Source organism: Lontra canadensis, unplaced genomic scaffold (genome assembly GCF_010015895.1).
Source record: "Lontra canadensis isolate GAN:19392208 unplaced genomic scaffold, GSC_riverotter_1.0 scaffold9, whole genome shotgun sequence".
In the NCBI taxonomy this organism is placed as follows: domain Eukaryota; kingdom Metazoa; phylum Chordata; class Mammalia; order Carnivora; family Mustelidae; genus Lontra; species Lontra canadensis.
This window is the reverse complement of record NW_022631003.1, coordinates 19665718-19689811: the sequence shown is the minus strand read 5'-3', so window position 1 is coordinate 19689811 and position 24094 is coordinate 19665718. Positions and strand designations below refer to the sequence as shown.

General features: G+C 42.3%; 1 protein-coding gene across 8 annotated transcripts in view; it reads left to right on the top strand.

Annotated features, from left to right (window-relative positions):
• The window catches only part of DUSP16 (dual specificity phosphatase 16), an 80456-nt gene that overhangs the window by 21533 nt on the left and 34829 nt on the right, over positions 1-24094 (top strand). For 3 of the 8 annotated variants that reach the window (XM_032855021.1, XM_032855017.1, XM_032855020.1), the window contains 3 exons: positions 18443-18484; positions 18714-19033; positions 19992-20130. In XM_032855021.1, the coding sequence (XP_032710912.1) occupies positions 18806-19033; positions 19992-20130 (367 nt within the window). In that variant the 5' untranslated portion in view covers positions 18443-18484; positions 18714-18805. Of the gene's footprint in view, positions 1-18442; positions 19034-19991; positions 20131-24094 lie in introns of all 8 variants that reach the window. The other 5 variants (XM_032855016.1, XM_032855014.1, XM_032855015.1 and 2 more) reach the window with 2 other exon arrangements.

Sequence of the window (24094 nt, the reverse complement as noted above, 5' to 3'; positions counted from 1 at the left end):
AGGCAGCCCTCTGGCAACCACTGATCTTTCTGTCTCTGTAAATTTGCCTATTCTGGGCATTTAATGTATACGGATTCATGTAATATGTAGCCTTTTATGTCTAGCTTCTTTCACTTAGGATAATGTTTTCAAAACTTGTCCATGTCATAGCAGGTATTAATATTCATTCCTTTTTATGGCTGAATAGTGCTCCGTCGTGTGGATATATACCATGTTTTGCATAGCCATTCGTCATATAAATGCTGTTGGGAACATTCTTGTACTGGTTTTTGTGCCTGTTTTCAATACTGTCTTATCTAAATTCTGATCTAGGCTTCGTATGTTATAGCAGTCAGCAGAACTTTCTTGGTCATTGTTTCCTGTCAGGGTTTGTAATGGGTCATGAGTAATCAGACACAGTTGTTGGGAAGACATGGCAGTTTTGTCATTCTGAAGTGGTCTGTTGACTAAAAATTTTGAGGATCATAATGTCGAGGCAGCTAACTTTTGTCTACAACTATTCCAGGTTGTGTAGCTGTTGAGCACTTAGAGCTTTGCCTGCCTTACTGGACCTTCCAGTAAGACGGACTAATTTTACTAAGACTTCCTCTTTTACTTTTCCTGCTTGCGCTTTGTAGGAGATGGTGATGGGCTGAAATGTCACTGTAATCTTGTCAGAAAACTGTCAGAGTTGTAAAGCGGTCCTTTCCTTTCACGCTTCTCTTGATGTTTGTATTTGTGTTGGGGCAGGGGGCTTGCGTGTACCTGGGACCTGAAGGAAGAGGATCCGTCTGCCTCTCCCCTACCCTTTCCCTCTGCTAAGTCAGTGCTGCAAACTGCCTGCCTCCTGGAAGCAGCCAGCCTCGGGGTCCAGATGAAAAGAAGTTGCCTCCAAAGTTTGTAAGCGTGTGCTGGCTAGTCATGTCCCCACTCCCTCCAAATTTCTCTTGGCCAGAAGTGATTTGTGAATACAGAGAGATTGTAGAGCACCCTGGGGAGTTGGGGTAGGAGAGCACCCAGAGTAAATAGAGGTTGGTGAGATTTATCATCTCCTTATTGACTTTCAGACATCACCACTAGAAAACCTTTCTCTTCTCCCACTCTTGGAGCACCCTGTATACAGAACTTTATAGGTATCTGGTGTGCCAACTTTTTTTCTAGGGTATTGTGTCATTCAAAGATGCCTGGACAAAAAGGCTTGCATAAACCAGATGTTCAGAACCGTTATATAAGTGTATGAGCCACAAGTTAGACCCAGTGCTCAAGGGAGTGAGTCAAATGAGCACTTTCAAGTATGGTGTTTCTTCTGTTGTGTGTTAATAAGGGATATTTGAATAAAACCTTTTGAATCTGGTTGAATGCTACCATTTCTTTCTCCTTTCCTTTTTTTTTTTTTTAGGTAACTGCTGAGGAGGGTGGGGATGTCCTTTATTTCATGTAATAGGGATGTTTGGCTAGAGGCTCAAATCTTGGTTTCCATCATCAGCTTATCAAATGAAGTTTTACAGGATTGGATCAGAGGGAGGGATTACAAAAGATTGTATGCCCTGTGATTTGCCCTTAGTAATGGGAAATTCCTGGGTGGAGATATTTATTTAACTTGTATTCATTCACAGGTGAACACTGAACTCTTGTCTCCTTTCAACCTTGAAAAATCTTTTCTTGATACATCTAAAAAACAGTGAAGAAAGATTGGAAACTAGATTGCTTCAACCATAAACTGTTTTATTAAGCCAGAACAGGGTTCTTTGCCCCAGCATATCCTTGTGGACTTTTGTTGGGTGTCATAAGTGAGTTGTGGTCTGTCATTATTTTTGGAATTATAGAAGCTATGACATTGAGAACTTGATCTATGACCTGATATGTTCAGAATCCCAGACTTTGAGCAGATATTAGAACACATACACTTCAAGATGTAAGTGAGACGGATTTCAGTATAATGTATGTCACCCAATTTCTCCTTTTCTCCTTAAACTCTGCCTTCCAAATGACCTGTCTTTTGCGACCCTTCCTTGGGAGGCAGTAAAGAATCTACCTCTGTCTACTTGTGTAAAAAATACTGATGCCTGGGTCCCCACTTCCCAGAGATTCTGACTTACTAGTCTGAGATACCTGAGGCTATTAAGAGTTCCCCAGGTGATTTTAATGTGCAGCCAAGGTTCAGAACTACTGTTAGCCAGAATGCTCCTCCATTAATCCTGTATTGAGTTATTCCCTTTTTAGCAAGTGTTACAATTTATAAAATACGATTCTTCTGCATAATCACTGTGTTTTTATGGTGACCCAGTGAAGCAGACAAGCTTCTGCTTTCAGAGTTCCTTATTCTTCATGAATGTTCTATGGGGCTTGTTGTCTCATCATTTTGTTTGCTACTTCTTACATGGCTATTTCTTCTTTTTTCAAAATATTTCATTTTTAAATAATCTCTAAACCCAGTGGGAGGTTCAGACCCACAACCTTGAGATCAAGAGTCACAGGTGCCCGTCACATGGTATTTCTCGGCAAATAGTGGTGAGGCCATCTCTCCTCACAGCCACACATCCCAGGTGTTTAAAAGGGTGTGTTTTTTCCCTCATCTTTTGAAATCTGTTGCTTTCTGTGCCTTTCAGGAGCCTATTAAAATTTGAAAAATGTTCCAAAACCCTATAGGGTTGTGGAAAGCACTACTCTGTAGGAGCTCTGGTTTCTGTTCCAACATAACGAATTGTGTGACTTTGGGCAAGTACTTAACATTTTATAAAAGGAATATTATTGACCCGTCAGAAAGCATGCACTGGGAGTGAATGGAATGCCCACTGCAGCTTTGAGACTTGAATTCTCTCAGGCTGATAACCTGTTCCTCCCATTATTGGCAATTCCCGTTGCCATTTTCAGTTCAAACACAGCTTTCGTACCTTTTGTCCTCCAGTTGAGAGAGAGATGGAGAAACAGTAGGTCTTGACAAACTGATTGAGTGTGAACATTGAGAGAACCCTGTGTATTATTAGGGCCGTGTTTTTCAAACTTGCCTGATCTGAAGAATCTTCTGGGACATTTATTAAATGTCACAGTCTCCACTTGAGACCTTGAGTATCTGTCTCCAGGGACGGAGCCTGGGTGATCATTTCTATCATATTTTAAATCAAATTCCTTAAATGATCCTTGGAGTTAGATGAAACTGAGAAGTTGCTCTATAGTAAATTAAATGTAGTAGGTGTTCAATAAATGAACACATCTATTCCACTAAACTATTTTTCTTCTTTGAGTTTTACATTTTAGCTGTGTTCCACAACCCCAGAATTCAGAAGGACAAGCACTATTTGCAAGAGAAAAAACTGAACATTTGTATTTTGCTTAGAGGGGCTTTTAGTCTCTGATTGTTAGTGTTCTGTGATGCTTAACTATATTGATAGCAAATGGTGGTAGGTTTCTTTTGTACCTAGTTGAGAATCTGTGCAGTGAGATAAAACACTGGAGCCTTGTAAGCATTATTGTTGGGGTCTGTGCCATGGACTACCTTCTATATGATAGTGAAACTAGGTATTTTGGTATTTAAGTCTTTGAGTTCTTAATGGACAATACTGTGGTCTGCTTTATACTAAACTTCACTTGCGCAAACTTATTTATAATAATTGTGCTTTCAGTTTTAATTTTTACTATATGGTCTTTGATAGTGCAGGTTATTTTTGGAAAAGGGACATTGCCCTGTACTAAATTGTATATATTTATATTGCTTTGTATGGAATACAAATGAATGCTTCACACCTTGAAGCAGGACTGTCATAGTGATACATAATTCATTTTTTTTATTTAAAGATTTTATTTATTAACTTGACAGAGACACAGTGAGAGAGGGAACACAAGCAAGGGGAGTGGGAGGGGAAGAAGCAGGCTCCCTGCTAAGCAGGGAGCCGGATTTGGGAGTTGATCTCAAGACCCTGGGATCATGACTTGAGCCGAAGGGGCAGCCAATCCCCTAAATTTTGAAAAAAATCTCTTAATTTTTTTCCACACTGCTAAGTCACTGTTGCATGAATCCCATGATTCTGTGTTAAAACTTACTTTGGGAATGCCTGGGTGGCTCAAGTCATTAAGCGTCTGCCTTCAGCCCTCTCCCACTCCCCCTGCTTGTGTTCCCTCTCTTGCTGTCTCTCTCTCTTTCTGTCAAAACAAAAACAAAAAAAACAAACAAAAAAAACCAACTTTGATTAATGATTCATACAAAATAGTTACTTTCTTCCTTTGAACAACATGAGCATGACATGAGTTACCAGTGATTAAAAAATATATATGCCTGGGGCGCCTGGGTGGCTCAGTGGGTTAAGCTGCTGCCTTCGGCTCGGGTCATGACCTCAGGGTCCTGGGATCGAGTCCCACATCGGGCTCTCTGCTCAGTGGGGAGCCTGCTTCCCTCTCTCTCTCTCTCTCTCTCTCTCTCTGCCTGCCTCTCCATCTACTTGTGATCTCTCTGTCAAATAAATAAAATCTTTAGAAAAAAAAAATATATGCCTTAGATTTTTTTGTTGCAAAAGATAATACATCTTTTTTATGTGCATATATGTGTGTGTGTGTGAGTATAAAATGAAATGTTAGAAATTACTGAAAAATATGTAGGAGGAAGTCACCCATAATGGCAACATTCAGCATTACCTCTGTTTGCATTCTGCTTTGCTTATTTTGGCCTTTTAACAGGACTAATCTTCTGTTTTATGAACAGTGATCTAACTAGTAAAACTTGAACGTGTACATACTGCTCCTTTTGGTTGATATTGGTTCATTGGAAACAGGGACAGAACAGGGTATTGAGAGATTTCTGGATGTTTATATTGTAGAATAACTTGGTAATGTAGCCTAAACACCCATTTTCATGGGCAGCTTCAGGCAGGAAGTCAGTTATTTAATAAGAGTATATCTTGTGCCAGGTGTACTGCCTTGGATTCAGACCATCACCAGTTCCTTGGCTCTTTCCTTTCCTGTCAGATTTTATAGTCCCCACTCTAGCAAAGCCTGACCTTAGACAATGAAAACTGTATAGGTTTTAACTAGTCAGTCTCCTTGCTTTCATTTTCTCCTTATTTCAATCATAGAAAATTACCGGTGGAATTCTTCCAGCAGTGTTCTCATGTTCTGTTCATAAAGCTCACAGTGGCTTAGGTGGCTTTAGACTTTCAGGAACTCATACCGGCTGGCCCTTTCGCTTCACCAACTAGTTCTGTTACTTGCTGTTACCATCTGTGCTCTAGCCGGGGAAATCTGCACAGTTTATTCCTCTACTTTTTTTTTTTTTTTTTTTTTTAGGATTTTATTCATTTATTTGACAGAGAGAGAGAGACCACAAGTAGGCAGCGAGGCAGGCAGAGAAAGAGTGGGGGAAGCAGGCTCCCTACTGAACAGAGAGCCCGATGTGGGGCTTAATCCCAGGACCCCGAGATCATGACCTGAGCTGAAGGCAGAAGCTTAACCCACTGAGCCACCCAGGCGCCCCTGTCCCTCTACTTTTGCTCATGCGTATTCTTCATTTAGAATTTTCTTCCCTCTTCTCTCTGGTAGTTCATGTTCCTGTTTTCCTTCAAAATCCTCCTTCTTTGACTTGCCGTACACCTGCTAGCACGTTGTCCTTTTATATTTGCGCAGATGTCATTTTTCAGCTAAGTATTATCAGGGGCTTTCCGTCCATTCTGTTTTCTTTCCTCCGTGGTACTCCATATTGTTTTAGAAACCTAGGTTAATTCAACTTAAACCAATACAGACACAGGTATTTTTCAGAGCGGGAAATTGAGGCTTCAATAGGAAAGTGTCCCCTGCTTCATGGCACGCCTGAACCTGGCTGACGTCAAACCAGAATGTAGTACCACCAAAAAGGCGACAGAAAAACCTTAAGAAAAAAAAAAAGACCCAGAGAGCCATTAGGAACACCATCCTCTTTCATTCTTGAGCAGTTGTTTTCAGGAAATCTTTGGTTTTTTTTTTTTTTTGTTGTTGTTGTTGTTGTTGTTGTTGTTGTTGTTGTTTTTGACTCATGGGTATTTATTTAACTCAGTGGATTATAATCTATTACTATTTTATTTTGCTATTCAAATTGTTTGGGAAATCCTTTTTAAAATATGAGCTAATAGAACTGGGAGCTGAGATAGGGACCTGTAGATACTTAGTTTTCCACTCTACCTTTTCTTCTCTTTGAAGGTTCCTGGGATGGGCTTGGGCTCAGCGGAGAAGAGAACTAGTGGCCCCTGAGGCCAGTGGTACAGAGAGAACGGCAGCATGGGGACGCTGCGGGCACAGGTGGCAGTCTGACTCGGGGCGAAGACCGCTTTGTCCACGTGTGCAGAGCTTACCTTCTCCTGTAAAAGTCTGAGCACTAGATGACAGTTCAGATCTTGTTCGTTTTCTGAGCAATCTGGTGTGGAAAAATTGAGAATTTGTGTCTTCCTCTGAGGTTTAGAGAGGGTTTTACCTGTAGCGTCTAGATCAGCAGGTGGGCACTTGAGAGCTGGTGAGAGCGGAGGATCCTAGGTCAGTCATCTGTCTCAGTATAGTCATGTGTGAAATACTCAACTGGAGAACGCTTCTCTCTCTTGCCTCTGAAATAAAACTTTATTTTACGGTGACAGATACAAGATATTCAGGGTTGATTGCACACCTGAGTCTGGAGCGGTCTGGAGCAGTGGCCATGCCCTTATAATAGCAGCCCTTATTGAGGGCCCTGGCACTTCTCCCCTCAAAACAGAGAGCGGATTCATGATAAGGGCTTAGCCGGAGAAGAGTCTTGGTTATCATCATGAAAGGAGAGATGAAATGAAGGGGAGAGGGAGAGATAGGGCCTCTAAGAACAAATGGTGGGGGGGGGGACTACAGTTAGAGGATGGGATGGAGCCAAATTACAGGGAGAAGGTACAGAAAAAGGCAGAGTGGGAAAAGTAACTCTAGGATGAAGAAAGGGAGGATTGTGGTTCTTATCGCGGCTGCTCGGTCCCCTGGCTGTCCTGTGGCACTGCGATTCTTCGCCCAGGTCCTGGCCTTGCCACCTGCTTTGCCCTGTGGTGCGGCTTCCTGACATCATTAGCTCCCCGGGCCCCGAAGGGGAAGTGTGAGGACAGATGCTGTGACTTAAATGAGCACAGCCTAGGAGCCCAGAGGGAACAGTGCTGCTGCCCCATCTTCCTCCGCCCCTGGCCTTCCTCCCTTTTTATTTTACCTTGTGGAGTCACAAGCCCCAGAGGGAGCTCCTTCGTGCCATGGGGCTGGCTGAGAAGTGGAAGTCATTGTCTTGGAGCAAACCTTGGAAATCCCTCACCACAGAAGAAATGATCTGGAACAGTTGCCCTACTCCTTGCCCAGGAGGTACCTGTTTGGATTTGTATTGTGGGACATAAGCTGTAACTCCTTAACATGATGGCTTAATGATCAAGCCAGTCCTGGGGCGCTGTCCTGTGGGGGCACCTCACTGAGGCCTGTTGACCGTGGTATCATCACATCCTTAGCGAAGTGGTCCTTAGGTGTTACGCGATGACAGGAGTCCTTCCTTTGCAGGTGGGAAAACCACAGGTGTGAGGATGTCACATGACTCTTGCTGTGCCCTGTTAGTGTCTTTTTAGAGGAGCTGAAATTAGGAACAAGGTCTCCTGAATCCTCTCCTGAGCCTTCTGGTCCACGGTTGTTGTTTTTAAAAACAACACATCATAAAACCTTATTTGTTTCTGAATTCCCATACTTGTTTTTGGCGTGAAGGGGCAAAGAAAACGAGCAGGCCTCGGATGGAGGTGATTGGCACAGAGGGAAAGAAGCCTGTCGTGGAGGTTTTTGTGGTTGTAGAGTTATGCAGCCCCTGCTTTTGCTGGTAGTGAAGCTGAGCAAGGGGCCTGCAGCTACCCCCAGGCCTCTGCTGGCCAGAGTGAGAGGCCCCAGAGTTATTTTTAGCCTCAGGGCCTTGGAAGCAGGTGTGTTCCAGGCTAGAAGGCCACGCCTGGAATGCGTTCGAGTCTTGTTGTGCGTGTCTGATTAGGAGCTCAGAATAGTGACCAGGCTGCTGTGTATACTTGGTTAAAAGAATCTGTGCTTTTCCAGGGAGAGGAATGAGAGTCGTCCTGGGTTTCATTTGTGATGCATCAAGCGGGTTTATTTTGGAAACTATAAATTGAAATACATTTTTAAGAGTGTCAAGGAATATATTAATTTTAAAAAGAAAACTAGCTATAAATTCTTTGTGTACAGAAGAAACCTCTTGTGTTAAAAGCCCTACCCCAACTGCCCTACTGAAAGTCCAGGTTTATAGTCCTAAGTGTGTGATTTAAAATTTAATTTTTCCTGTCTCCCTCACCCCAACATTATTGTTATTGAAAATAATTCTTTGTAAGTTCTTTTGTGAAGCAGATGCAGCTTTTACCTTGAGGGTAAACATCAGTTTTCCTGTATTGTGTTTGCTCATCTTTTTACCTTGTTCCAACCCATGCTTTTCTTAACAGTCTTAATAAGGAGTAACGTACAGGACTGCTCTGTGGCTACATTAGTGGCTCTGAGTCTGTCTTTTCCTTTTTCTGAGACTTTTTTGTAGTTCCCAAGACTGTGGAAAAGAATATAATAAGTGTTACCTTTAATTACCCAGTGAAACTATTGTGACATTTTGAATGTACCCATCCTATGTGCATGAATGTGTGTAGCTATTGGAGGTTCTACTTTACCTCCTGTTTTGTGACTTGATTTTGTTCTCTTCATGTATCGTGACCATCTTTCATTGTCAAGAGGTACGCTTTTATGCCGTGATTTACAAATGCTGCATGGTACTGTGTTGCAGGCTTTATTACGATTTGTAAGTTACTTACTTCCCTTCTGTTGCACAGGTAGGCTTTTCCCAGTATTTCTCATGTGTATTTTAACTGAAAGGTGAAGCAGTTTCTCGGAATTCACTTTGAAAACATCCTTTTAAGCCGTTTTGAAATTATCTTTGAGAGAATATAGTTTGGCATTCTGGATTTACTTATTTTAGTATGAAGAGATTTAAAGTAGGTAACATTCCAGAATATTTTACAAACAGGCTTGAGTGTGAGTGATGGAAGGTTTGGTGTGCATGGTTTCTGATTGTTCTCTGTTGTTTGTTCCTACAGCCTTCTGATCTTTTTTGGAAAAATTAAATTATATCCTCTCTTCCACTAGACTGTGTTCCAAATTGTCCATATGTCTTCCCCGGTCATAGTATCGTTAGTAATTTCATGCTTTGTCAGGAAAGTACACCTTTCTTTCATGTAGTGGAATTTTGTTGTATTGGGGGTAGAGTGGGTAAAAGTGGCACATGGATAAAGGTTATAAGCTTACATTAGTGTTACCAGCCCCTGGAATACAGTAATCTAATTTACAGAGTCCTTGTGGTTAAGTATTTGATACACCGTCTGACAGGGAGAACTCCTTGGACATATTTAACATTTTTAAATTTAAAAATCCCTTAAACTGTTCCCTTCTTGTTCAGATGTGTTCAAGCACACATCTTGTTTAACCTGTCTTTGACATTTGACTATGTTCTATGCTACATTTGCTACCTTCTGCATTCTGTGCTGTAAAACCAAGATTCCATTATTAGGTACAACACATTTGTAGAGTTAGAAGAATTATATTAAATTGATATTAATAGTAATCTTTCTTATTATAGTCTTTTCATACAGAACCTTCTTTTTATTAATTTGCCAAGGAATGCACTAATACAGGAACCTCAGCTTCTCCCTCTGTAGTTTTAAGAACAAACTATACTGAATTTGTGTGTGTGTACATTTCACACTGAAGTTAAATGTTTGAGTGTCTGGAAAGGCTTCATTTTGGAAAGAGAGAACTGTCATTCTGAAGAAGGGTGGAGCACCTGCCATGTCCTCCATTAGCACTCACCTGGTTCCGCATTACCTTGGCCAGCACTGTCTTCCCTGGCCTCAGTCCTCTGATGTAGAGAGCCACAGTCTTGCTGGTGTCCACATAGCTCACTCTCCCCTCCTCCTGAATTGTACTTAACCGTCATCTCTGACTACTCGGTTTAAAATTGCAGCTACCCACCGCAGCACTTCATGTTCCTTCCCTGCTTTGCTTTTGCTCCGTCGTAGCACTTGCCACCATCTGTCCCTATAGACTATTGTGTTGTTGCTGTTTATTGTGTTGCCTGTTGCTGAATTAGAAGCCCTGGAGAGCAGGAGTCCTCACCTAGCTCATTTTTGCTGCATTTCTTCGGCAGTGTCTAGCACTTACGAGGTGCCCAACAACTATTTGTTAGTTGAGTGAATGTGTTACAGTAGGCCTGACAGGTGCCCAAGGAGACCAAGATGTATATGTTAGTCCCCATCTGACCTCTGTTTGGTTTGGTCTGAATCTTTCCTCTCCTGCCTCCAGCCCACCTTTATTGCAAATACCTTTCTAGAACATTGTCTCTTGACTCTTGGTTTACACCAGCCACTGGCTACTTTTTCTCTTACCCACAGACTTCATCCAAGGATCCTTCCATTCCCGTTCCCTTAAGACTACCTCCTATCCAGGCTCCTCCCCTAGGTAGTGGAGTCCTTATTTGAACTAAGGTGCCTGGAGAAAGCATTGCATGTTAGAGGGGTAAGTCAGGGAGCTTTGGGTGCAAGGAGTAGGTCTGGAATAGGCACGTGGGGTGGTGGAAGGAGGGGAGGAGGAGGGGAACTCTGATGGATCAGGGGAGGCCAAGCTAGTGAGACAGACATGTGAGCATAAACAGGAAGCAGTGCTGCAAAGGCTCTGGGCGAGCCAGCACCAAGAGTGCAGCGCTCCTCCTGAGCAGAAAGTTGGTGAGGCCTTCTCTCTGACCCGGACTGTACCTGGGCCAACCTGTGTCTGAAGCAAAAACAGTATATTAGTCCCTGAAGCACTGCTGCTTCTCCAGCTTTCATCTGTGGGTCCCTGAGGAAGCCTCTGATAGGACTGGGTTCTCTCAGCAGTGCTCTCAGTTGGGGGGAGAGGGTTGGGTTTTATGGTGCTAACAAGTGCTGTCTGCATGTCCAGTGCTGTCGGGACACTTGTGCGTTAAGGTATCTATCCCATTATTGCCACCATTTGCCAAAATGTGTCCTCTGTGTTGGGGTAAGAAAATACGGTCAATACGTTAATAGGCAACTGAAAATACATTAAGCTCATTTAGTCTTCTCGGCTTTGGTGAGGGTGGTTTTGTTTTTTGTTTTTTGGGTTTTTTTGTTTGTTTGTTTGTTTGTTTTGGTTTGGTTTTTTTATTGAATGTGTTTTACCAAATACCAGACTTCAGAATTTTTGTTAGGGTTTACCCCAGCGTATGAGGCAGAGTTGCTTTAATCAGTGTAGACGGTCAGAATCAAAGATTTCTTGCTTGTTTCCAGACATGATAGCCTGCTTTTTTCCCTTTTGATTTGGTCAATTTTCTCTTATTGAAAATCTATGTTTAAGGCTCTGCTGAAAGGCTGTTTAGTGTATCTTGTTGTCTAGTTCTTTAATTTTATTGGAGCAAAACAAATTTAAGGCTGGGTTGTAGTTTAATAAAAGCGAACTTCTTACCCAATTATATCCTATCCATAAATTCTCTGAGAGTTTGAACTTGAGCTCACGCCCAACCAAATAAAGCTCAGTCACTCTCCTTGCTGAGCTGGCGGTTTAAGCACCCCATAGCTGTAGGATCCTTTTCCTTCTGAGAATTTCTTTGCGAAGGAAGTGTTTAAAATGGCAGTGTGCCTCTCTGAGAGGCAGCCCTGCATTGCCACGGGTCCCACCTATCAGGCCAGCAGGCACCCCTTACCCACCCGCTGTAGCCCTGGCTGCAGGACCTGGTGACAGATGAGCTGTTGCCGTTGGCAGAAAATAACCCATGGGTAGGTAGAAGGGGGAACATCTGTGGGAGAGGTTCTCACTTTTTTTCTGGCGGAATATACGAAGTGTCAGTGTGACTGACCTGGACGCCAGGATCTTGCCTGGGCAGTTGAAAAAAATAACACCTCCTCTGAGAATAGGAGGGAGATGATGCTCAATGGCATTGTTTAAAAACAACCGTTAAGAAATTTTCTATTTGGGCACTAGCTTTAAGGCTATGTTATGAGTAGGAAAGAAAATCAAAAGGAAAAAATGTTTCCTTATAGCTAATTGCTTTAGAGGCCAATACTGGTTTTTGTATAGTCAGACTGTATGCCTTTTTTTTTTTTTTTTAAGATTTTATTTATTTATTTGTCAGAGAGAGAGCTAGAGCGCACAAACAGGCAGAGAGGCAGGCAGAGGGAGAGGGAGAAGCAGGCTCCCTGCTGAGCAGAGAGCCCGATGCGGGGCTTGATCCCAGGACCCAGGGATCATGACCTGAGCCGAAGGCAGCTGCTTAACCAACTGAGCCACCCAGGCATCCCCGTATGTTCTTTTAATGAAAACAAATTCCACTTGCTCATCTTATCATTAAAATAGTGTTCGGCTTAAGGTCCTCTGACATAACTAATTCAGTGGTATATTTCATTTCATTGATACTCTGCAGAGTAGAGTGAATTTCAGTAAATAAAACTCCACTGATTTCCATGATAAAATCATAGATAAATTTCCATAGGTAACCAAATGAAATCTAAAACATGAAATAAATTATGCATAAACTTAAAAATTGTATATTAAAGGGAAAGATTCCCATATAATTTATGTTAATATTAAATATTGAAATCTAAAAGAAATCATTTGGTAAATACAAAATATCCCCAAATTAGCATTTCTTAAAGGGGATTTGCCCATTTTGTTCACTGACCTGTATAGTCATTTTGTTATACTAAAATGTTCCCGCAGCTTATCTCTTTCCCTTCATAAATAAAGTTATTTATTTATTTATTTTTGAAAGATTTTATTTATTTGAGAGAGAGACAGAGCATGAGAGGGGAGAAGATCAGAGGGAGAAGCAGACTCCCCATGGAGTTGGGAGCTTGATGCAGGACTCTATCCTGGGAATCTGGGCGCCAAAGGCAGTTGGAGCCAAAGGCATTTGCTCAACCAGCTGAGCTACCTAGGCGCCCTAGTTTTTTAAAATGTTTATTTCTCAAAGTGGGAAGCTTTGCAAATATTTGTTTAGTGGCCCTGGTTAAGGTTACTAGTCTTTGGTCTGAAAAATACGGATTTCTTGACTTCTTTTTAGAGAAATAGAAAACTTCACTATATGCATAGAAAGGGTTCTGTAGTTGTCTTCTTTTTTCTTTATTTTCAGTGTTCCAAAGTTCATTGTTTGTGTACCACACCCAGTGCTCCATGCAATACGTGCCCTCCATAATACCTACCATCAGGCTCACCCCCCCTAGCCTCCAGAACCCTCAGTTTGTTTCTCAGAGTTCACAGTCTCTCATGGTTTGTCTCCCCCTCCAATTTCCCCCAACTCCCTTCTCCTCTCCATCTCCCAATGTCTTCCATGTTATTCCTTATACTGAACAAATAAGTGAAACCATATGATAATTGACCCTCTCTGCTTGACTTATTTCACTCAGCATAATCTCTTCCAGTCCTGTCCATGTTGATGCAAAAGTTGGGTATTCATCCTTTCAAAATGTGGCATAATATTCCATTGTATATATGGACCATATCTTCTTTATCCATTCGTCCTTTGAAGGGCATCTTGGTTCTTTCCACAGTTTGACGACTGTGGCCATTGCTGCTATGAACATTGGGGTACAGGTGGCCCTTCTTTTCACTCCATCTGTATCTTTGGGATAAAGACCCAGTACTGCAATTGCAGTACTGGGTCTTATTTTTAATTTCTTGAGGAATCTCCACACTGTTTTCCAAAGTGGCTGCACCAACTTGCACTCCCACCAACAGTGTTAAGAGGGTTCCCCTTTCTCCACATCCTCTCCAGCACTTGTTCCTTACTGTCTTATTGATTTTGGCCACTCTAACTGGTGTCAGTGTGGTTTTGGTTTGAATCTCCCTGATGGCTAGTGATGAACATTTTTTCATGTGTCTGTTAGCCATTTGTATGTCTTCTTTGGAGAAGTGTCTATGTCTTCTGCCCATTTTTTTGACGTGATTATCTGTTTTGTGTGGGTTGAGTTTGAGGAGTTCTTTATAGATCTTGGATATCAGCCCTTTGTCTGTAGTGTGATTTGCGAATATCTTCTTCCATTCCGTGGGTTGCCTCTTTGTTTTGTTGACTGTTTCCTTTGCTGTGCAGATTTTGATCTTGATGAAGTCCCAAAAGTTCATTTTTGCTTTTGTTTCCTTTGCCTTTGGAGACATGTCTTGAAAGAAGTTGCTGTGGCCGATGTCGAAGAAGTTACTTCTTAATTTCTCCTCTAGGATTTTGATAGATTCCTGCCTCGCATTGAGGTTTTTTATCCATTTCGACTTTATCTTTGTTTTCTTCTGAAGGGCCTTCTGCCACCCACATTTCCTTGATGGTAGATTGGGGGATCCCATCAATGTCAATCTCCTCAGAAGAGTCTTTTCAGCTGCTCCGGCCACCTGTCCCATCTCCTGGGTGTCTGGTGGCGGGGGGCAGGGTGTGCAGGGCTCCTCACCGTGGTCCCCAGGCAACCAAGAGAGCAATAAGAAAAAATCACACTATAGTGGTTTTAAGTGAAAGAAGAAAGCAGGATGCACAACAAGTGTATGTACTGTGTAACCAGTTGAACAAAGGGGAAAAGGAGAAAGACTACATATTTGTATCTTACTCTGTATTCATTAAAAAAAAAAATCTTTGGATGAAATCAGAAGAAATTATTCACCGTGGTTTCCACTACAGGGCAGGGGGAGGACCTGGGCAGATGGGACCAGGGTAGGAGAAGAATTTTCAGTGCTTTCCTGTTTTTCACTTAATGTATTTGTTGGGTTTCAGTATCGTGGCAAATTTTAATAGCTTTGTTGATGTAACAAACATACAATAAACTGTACATATTCATGGTATGTATACATTTTATACCTTTTTTTGCACCAGTGAATTTGTTATGTATTAAAAATGGATAGAAAAGGGACTCCTGGCTGGCTCAGTCAGTGGAGTGTGTGATTCTTTTTTTTTTTTTTTTTTTTTTTAAGATTTTTATTTATTTATTTGACAGAGACACAGAGAGGGAACACAAACAGGGGGCGTGGGAGAGGGAGAAACAGGTGTCCTTTTGAGCAGGGAGCCCGATGTGGGGCTCAATCCCAGGACATTGGCATCATGACCTGAGCCGAAGGCAGACGTTTAACGACTGAGTCACCCAGGCATCTCTGGAGAGTGTGATTCTTGATCTTGGGGTGATGAGTTTGAGCCCCACGTTGGATGTGGAGATTCCTTTTATCTTTTGAGATTTTATTTTTTTTAAGTAAAGAAAACAGTTAAAACTTTAAAAAAAATTGTTTAAGTAAATTGATAAATAGTAATGCTGGGTGTGACCTGGACTTTGTAATATGCCTTTGGGCCCTTATGGTTCAATCTAAGAATGTTTATTCCTTTTGACTTCTTGTAGAAATTTTGGGTAAGATTAGCTTCGTGGTCTTGCCGACAATAGAAATGTTCTCTTGTCATCTTTTAAATCCTACCCGATGCAAAAGTTTTCAAAAACAAAACTATCATAGGCATGTTTCCGATCTCAGGGTATTGACATTCTTCAGAATAAACAGCGAATGCCCAGAAATTTTTAAATTAGAGTTGTAGCCTAGGATGAGGACTTAACCAAAATTCTGTAGCTTTAGATAAATAAGGTTTAAGGCTATTGTTCTCCTACTCCCCTCACCCCGTTGGCAGGGCTCTGCCTCTCTCATAATTGATTTGGGACTACGGAACATCCGAGTTTGGGCATAAAGCTATAACAGGAGGGCTCCAGCTGGCCTCAGTATGACATGAAGGGCTGTAACTTTATCCTCATTTCACATCCAGTGCTGTGCTTCAGTTGCATCCTTGCATTAGGGTCACCTTGCCCAGATCTTTTCTTGGTCAGGGGAAGGGTCTTTTTGTATCTGGAAGTCCTGACTCTGGTTCTCTGGGTAAGGATTCCATTTTCTGCCCAGTAGAACTTTGCTATAGCCTATCTTTGGTTTCGGTGATTTGGGATTAGGAGATTTGGCTGAAGGGAAGCAAAGATGAGAACTTTCTAATTCAACTTTGCATGTTTGCTGTCTTCTCCCTCCCTTTGTCCCTTGATCTGCTAACCCAGATAACTGCTTTGTCCCATCCGGATTTTATCATCGAGAGGAGCCAATCAGACTCGGATACCCAGTGCCATTGTTGGAATCAACTTGCTCCTATTCTCAGATTTCCACTTTCTGTGCCACCAGGGCACCCTCATGGACAAGTTGAGCCATTCTTTCTCAGTCCAGTTTCATTACGGGAACGGGTACTTAGGGAAAACAGGGTAACTCAGTAGTGGGAGCCCTGGTTTGGGGATCAGACAATCTGAGTACAGGACCTCACTCTGCTGTGAACTGTCACTGAGCCGTAGGGACTCGGTTTGAAGCTGCATCCTTGTAGGCACTCTGCCAGAGTATCTTCGTTGGTTCACTGTATAGATTCTTTGTTTTAGCTTCTTCGTTGAAGATGGAGATGATTTTTGTACCTCGTTGCCATTCAGCTATATTAAAAATACATTAATATAATGAAGACAAGAAATGGCCAAGTGGTGTATTCTGTGGAGCTGACTTGTCAGGTGCGGGGGGCGGGAGAGAGGATTTCTCAGGGGCCTTCTAACTCCGTGTTTGTCTGGCTCTGACGGAGAGCGAGGGCACGGCTTGGGTGAGGCTGGATTATACAGGAGGGTGGAATTGCCCCTGTGCTTATCTGCTGAAGAGGTCTTGTAGATTCCGGATGTAAGGCAGCTCTGGCCACCATTGGTATCTTTAGAGCAGTTTCCCTCCTTTTTCTACATAAGTAGTTGCATTTTTTTTTCTTTTTTCTTTTTTAAATATTTTATTTATTTATTTGAGAGGCAGAGAGAGACAATGAAAGAGAGCATGAGAGAAGAGAAGTCAGTGGGAGAAGCAGACTTCCTGCTGAGCAGGGAGCCCGATGTGGGACTCGATCCCGGGACTCCAGGATCATGACCCGAGCTGAAGGCAGTCACTCAACCACCAGAGCCACCCAGGTGCCCCAAGTAGTTGCATTTTTACTGCCTTTAGATAACTTTGATAATTTTGTCCTCTGAACAGACTTTGTGAGGAGACAAGACCTATATTGTAGCTACATTTTATAGATGAGGAGCACGTGGGCCGGAGATGTTACATGATTTTCCAGAGTTAAGTAACAAGTGGCAGGGCCACTCCTCTTGGTATCCTCCCTGCTTCAGCTCCTCATCTGTAAGTCTGACATTAGAGGAACAGGATCCAGTGATGTTTGAGGGTTTTACTATCCTGATCGGAAATCCGTTAACTAGATATTTATTCAGTATTTTAAATCATGTGTGGAGGATTTTCCTTACAACACCATGAATTGAGTATCTTCTCTGCAAAGCACTGTGGAGATAGGAGATAAAATCTCTGCCATTGTATAGTTTCCCTTGTAGAAGGTGAATGCCAGCAGTGGGTTTCTAGTGAGATGTAGCAGAGGGTGCCTTGTGAGCGGAGATGAGCCAGGGAGCTAGGAATCTGACAATGCTGAAGGTCAGGGTGAGATCCGAGCTCTGGGCACAAAACTGCCACCAGTGTCCATGAGGAGGTGGTCAGTTGTGGGAGTTTGGCAAGAAGGGGAAAGCATTGGGTCAGGTACTAAGGGTTCTGCATGTTTGCTGTGTGGTTGTTGACCTGGTGCCCCAGGTGACAATGTGAGAGTTTCTAAGGCTGAGAGTCAATGATTCACTGAAGAATGAGGTGCAAGAAAATGAGGGGTAAGCCTGTGAAGGGTCAAGGAATGGGGCGATGGATTGACCAGGGCCATAGCTGTGAGACTGCCTTGGTTGAAGCTGGGTACATCCCAGGCCCCCAGCAGTGAGCTCAGCAGTTGGTATGACAGGAATATTGGCCATTTTTGCTCCTTTTCTTCCTTAAAAGGCAGCTGAAATGTATGGAAAGTTTTCCTAAGGGCCGTTTACAGGGGCTGCTGTGGTGCTTGGTGCATGTGTGTGTGAGTGTACGTGTGTTCACATGCCGTTCTCAGGCCATCAGAAAAGATTTTTTTGTCTTGATAGTGTGGGCTTGCTTACCTGGTTGTATTGTAGACTGTTGTTCTGTGCTCTTTTCAAGAAATAAGCAAATAAAATGGAGGAACCCCATTTGGAAAAAAATGTTACCGCAAGCAGCTTTTTATAGCTCTGTCAGTCTCATACTACAAGCATGTTGTTCTGGGCCCCAGGTCACTATAATTCATGACTATGTCTTCTCTTGTCTTCTTTGAGTTTTTATGTTTTGGTGTAAATGTGAATTATCATCAGTGGTTTTCCAAAGCCATGCCCATTTGTTCTTTTTGTTTGTTCAAGTGAAACAGTGCATCAAGTATGGAATTAGATTAATGGAGTAAATATTATGAATCATATGCTCTCGCTAATCTGATGCTCTTTCTTTTTTTTGACCCTGTGTTTTGTTTTCTGTCTGTCTTTCTCTCTTCATGTAGGATTTTCAGCCCAGTGTAAAGCTGTTGGAGCGAGGAGCGAAGGTAAAGAATGATGTAATGCACTGGCCGCCCCAGAGCATCTTTTGTTGTGGATGGTTATTCCAGTCATCTCTTTATGAATCAAATGTGAGGGACTGCTTTGTGGAGAGTGCTTTGCAAGAGCACATCAACGGGGAAAGAGAAAGGGACATTCACTTGGAGGGCTCTTGCTGAAAATGGGTTTAACTCTCCTTTTGCCAGTCACCACCAGCCTGACCTCATACATTTGTAGGACAATGGAGTGGCTGAGCCTTTGAGCACACCACCATTACATCATCGTGGCAAATTAAAGAAGGAGGTGGGAAAAGAAGACTTATTGTTGTCATGGCCCATGAGATGACTGGAACTCAAATTGTTACTGAGAGGTTGGTGGCTCTGCTGGAAAGTGGAACAGAGAAAGTGCTGCTAATTGATAGCCGGCCATTTGTGGAGTACAATACATCCCACATTTTGGAAGCCATTAATATCAACTGCTCCAAGCTTATGAAGCGAAGGTTGCAACAGGACAAAGTGTTAATTACAGAGCTCATCCAGCATTCGGCAAAACAGAAGGTAAGTGCTTTCTTTCTTTTTAAAACAGACACCCTGAATGAGGAAGAATTTTAAAACAAAGTCTTGCTTTTAAGGGGAAAAGTAATTTGAGGAAGTTTTGGTTGCTTTTTAAACTTTGGTACCTTAGGGATACCTCAAAGTAATTTACTAACCACACAGTCACATTTAAGAATATTTCTAAACTATACAGAAAGGATAATTTGTTTTAATTTGGTCAAGTGCTGTGTTTTCCTATTAATGGTTTGCTAAACTTTAAAAAAAATTTTAAACACTAATAAGTAGTAATAGTTGATAACGTGATATTAATTATTAGTAACTTAATATATGATAATTTATAGAACATGTATCAATAATTACTAAATATATTCTGTGTTATCTACAAATTTACTGAAAGGAAATCATTCTTTTCAAGTGCCTTGGGAAGAAAATGGAAACTAGTTATATTAAAAGTGCTGTTTATGTGTGGGGAGGGAAGGTACCATTGTTCAGGATTTAGGGATATAATTTATCTTCAAGGAAGGTTGTTTTTGGAATTCCAAAATGTCATCCTTGTGATAGGTAAAGCTATTTCTTTTCTTCAGAAATAAAAATAAGTTCATGTTTTAATTTTACTGAACAGCTGATTTGTTATGTAAAAACCTTTTAATGTTTCTTTAATTGAAGGATTGGTGGTTTATTTTGCATATTATTTTGTTTTATAAGTTTTAGCCTTTTATAGCATTTAAGGATTTTAAACCAAGGAGATTCGAGCACACCTACACAGAAATAGCATCAGTTTTGCTCTTCAAAGTTGATCTGTACAAGCATTTAAACCATTTGTATGCTAGGTTTATCCAGTCCGTTGACAGCGTGTCCTTTTTATTCAGATTATCACCTGAAAATGGTGGGTGGGGACGCTACTGGCCTCCAGGATTACTTTTGCAGCTTCCTTCCTAACAGCTTCACATTTGCCCTGCAGGTGGATATCGACTGCGGTCAGAGGGTTGTAGTTTACGACCAGAGCTCCCAAGATGTTGCCTCTCTGTCTTCAGACTGCTTTCTCACTGTACTTCTGGGTAAACTGGAGAAGAGCTTCAGCTCCGTTCACCTGCTTGCCGGTAAGGCTTGTGGCAGACTTGAGCAGACTTTGTATCTTGCAGAGCGCTCCCTGCTCCCGGTAAGCAGCGTTTCACAGGGAGCTCCAGTACAGTAGGTCATCGCAGCTGCCAGTACCCTGGGGAAGTGGAGTTATTCACAGGTTCTAATGGACACACTGTTCTGTTTCACTTCGGGACTACCATTCTTCCACAGTAGTCTGTGTGTTTGTCACTTAGCTCACATGCCTCTTCATTTGGGATTTATTTGTTAGCTAGAAATGTCACATAGATCTGTGTGCTGCTTCTCGCGGGGATTTTTCCATTCATCTGGGATCTACAGACACGAAACGCTCTACCTCTCAGCTCCTGCTCTTGGTTTCCCACCCACTGTGGCAAGAACCAGACCAGTGTCATGGTGTCAAATTCTTATTAAAGTTTTGGGGACTCTAGCAGATCAGCTCACCATTCTCAGACCTATTATGAGCAATGATGGGGAGAATGTGTATAAACTATTTCTTCTAGTGATTAGGGAGACAGTTTAAAAACTCACGTAATTGTGTATTATCATTTTGTTTTTACAACTGAAAAAGATCTCAGTTTGCAAAGACTAAGCAAATGATTTTATAAAGTACCTGGGAAGAGCTATTTTAAGAGCAAGTTCCATTTCACTGAATTCCAAAGCAGTGTTCATCCTTTGCTCACAGGTGGGGAATACAGTGTGACAATGCACAGTGACCTTTAACACAAAGCTGCTGTGTCCTGCAGATTCTGCTACCATGGAAGGCAAGAGGGCTTTTAAAAATGTGATCTAAGAAAACAAAATATAGTCGATACTATCATTTTCACACCTCAGTCTTTTGTTGCAAGGAGGGTACCGTGAACTTGATGTCGTTGGCAGTTGATTTTAGAAGTGTAAACGTTTCAGTTTTCAGAGAATCGGATTAATCAGGTGTTGTTGTGTTAACACTTCATCTCTGTGAAGGTTCAGATAAGATTTCTGAGTCTCCAGTTCTAGCTAGTCAGCTTTTGCTTCAGGTCTCAGAAAGCAGGCTTGGTTTCCTGTCTCTTTCTGGTCATCTGCTGCCACACCTTTTGCTCGAGCTCTGATGCTTCCTGGTCTTTCTGTTAGCATCCCGGGGAAAGCCAACACACCTAGAAGTTTTTGGAGTTCTGTGACTGAGAATTAGAGTATCAGGCTTGGTTTCTTGTTGATAGGCGCGCTCTTCTCCTCGGATTGTGCTGTGGTGAACACAACTTTTACTGGAGTTCCACTAAACTGATCTGGAGAGTTTAAGAACTCCTTTCGTGTTTCTTGTAGGCACAGTGAGGACTTTACCTTGGCATGCTATTAATAGGACCAGGATTTTTCTTAAAGAGGATCCACCAAGATGTGCTTCACGGCAAAGTGACTGTCCCACCTCCCTCTGTTTGAGACACTTTGCCTGTGTGGGGCTCTGACTCGATAGCATGGCCAAGCAGACATTCCCACAGGAGTGAGCTCCTGCTGAGTTTCTAGCACAGGGGGTTTAGTTCCTTGAATACTCTTTCCCTGCTTTAACGAAGAGCGCTCCTTAGTTCCCTGGGAAGGTTCTTAACAGCCTTGCGTCAGTTTGGGAGGAGCACTCCTTGGACAAGGAGGAGAAAGCTTTCAGTCTGATCGGCTAGATTGGGCCGGCAGTGGATTGACATGTGGAGTGACACACGGAGTCAGAAAACCCTGACATTCCCATCTTGTCCAGGAAGTGCTGCCTGGGTTGCCTGGGTCTGAATGAGAGTCTATCCTGGCAGCTCCAAGAACCACACTGAATGTACTGATGGTACCATATCCTGGTCCACACCCCAGAATCCTGTGTATCTTTTAGTTTAGGAGGTGGCTTCAGGGACTAAATTGAATTGTCTTATCTGGGAGTTTCTGAGCAGCCAGATCTCTTACGATAACCTAAGTGAGGGTTCTGGGTGGTTGAAAGCCTCCCAGCCACCCAGAAGCCCCTGACCAACTAGAAATTCCCTGGGTTAGCGAGTCTGCTCCTGGGAGTAGGCAGCAGAGCGGTAAGTGGAAGAGAATTCCAGGGAGGCTCCCCTGTCCTTTCTTGGCAGCCCGTTTTGTTGTCAAGGTCCAGCTGCTCGGATGTTCATGGTCGTGGACATAATGACGGAGGCTTCTTTAGTACTTTGTGGGGGGCGGGAAATAACAGGAAAAGCCCACAGGCTTCTCACAGGTGCTACAGACAGTGATAGGGTAACTGGAGACTGTGTCCCCTGCCAACTGCCCCTGTTGCTTTCAGCAGTTGGAGATGGTGGTCAGCCTCATAACAGAGAGATGCGGTGATTTCTTCGAGGTGCTTTCTCCATCAGTTTAGAGCTGTCAGCTACTCTGAGATTATTTGGGAAGAAAGTATCAGATGTGAGATGGTTTTTATGGCCATTAGATATGGAAGTAAAGAATTGTGGTCCAAATTCCATTTCCATTCTCAGGGCCACCTTGCCTGGGAAAAAATGGCTTTAGAGAAGGGGAACAAAAAGACATCCTCAGGGAACTGATAGAAGAAGTGTTTATTTATTTTATTTTTTAAAAAGATTTACTTATTTATTTGACAGAGATCACAAGTAGGCAGAGAGGCAGGCAGAGAGAGAGGGGGAAGCAATCTCCCTGCTGAGCAGAGAGGCCGATGTGGGGCTTGATCCCAGGACCCTGGGAGCGTGACCTGAGCCAAAGGCAGAGAGAGGCTTAACCCACTGAGCCACCCAGGTGCCCCAGAAGAAGTGTTTTAATGAGCTGGCTCCCTCCAACAAGTGGCGACCCACACCTACCATAGGACCTAGTTATTGGGACATAAAGAAATGCAAGGTTACTGAAGGAAGCTCTACTGGAATGGGCTTAATTCCTTAATATGGAACAGGTCCTGTTTGGGGATGGGTCTAGCTTATTAAACTTGTTTTTTTTTTTTGTTTTGTTTTTTTAAAGATTGTATATATTTATTTATTTGACAGAGAGAGCACAAGCAGGGAGAGTGGCAGGCAGAAAGAGAGGGAGAAGCAGCTCCCCACTCAGCAAGGAGCCCGAAGCAGGGCTTGATCCCAGGACCCTGGGATCATGCCCCGAGCCAAAGGGAGATGCTTAACCAACTGAGCCATCCAGGCATCCCTTAAACTTGTTTCTACCAGGTGAAAGCGGTTCTCTTAAGTCACTTGGGCAGCTGATCATTGGGGAGACCATTTTACCAAGGCTTCAAGTCCTAAAACTTGGACCCTGGTTCTGCAATGAACTCTGCCTGTACTGGCCTCATGCAGGCCTCCTCAGCCTGGCACCTTGACCCTTGCCTGACCAATTTTCCCCTCTTCTAAACCAGTCAGTATTCCCAAGATTAATTTGGTAGCCATATACGATATTTCATTATTATCTTAAAATATTATTTAAATCTTATATTATTGTTTTTTATTTATTAGTCTAACTCCCCTACTAGATTCTCTTTTTCCACCTGAGGTCTATGTCATTTTCATCTTTGTGTTCCCCCACAAGGCCCAGAACTTCTTAAGTTCTCAGTAAATATTTGATGTATAAATTAGCTTACATGTAGGTTTGTCCCATTTATATTTCATGTGATTTATTCTATTAGTGTAGAATATAAGTGATTGTATTAAACAGTGATGGAACTAATCTGAAAGTGTAGTGAAAACTTGAGATTGTTTTGAAATAAATGATTTACAAAGTATATTCAGTCAGAGCAAACATATAGCTCTTATGGGAAAAGTATCTAATATGAAAATGTTTCCATCTACTTAAGTAGATTTAAACACGATTTTAAAAGCTAATAAAAATACCATGATGAAATAGTGTGTATCTTTATTTGATCCTTAAATAATGAGTGTTGATAAAAAGCTAATAGCTCTAGAGATCTCGCTCTACTCATAGGAAGATACGAGTCTGTGAAACCATATAAACTGAGAATGGTCGTGATAATTACTATAAATTCTTAAAGGTGAA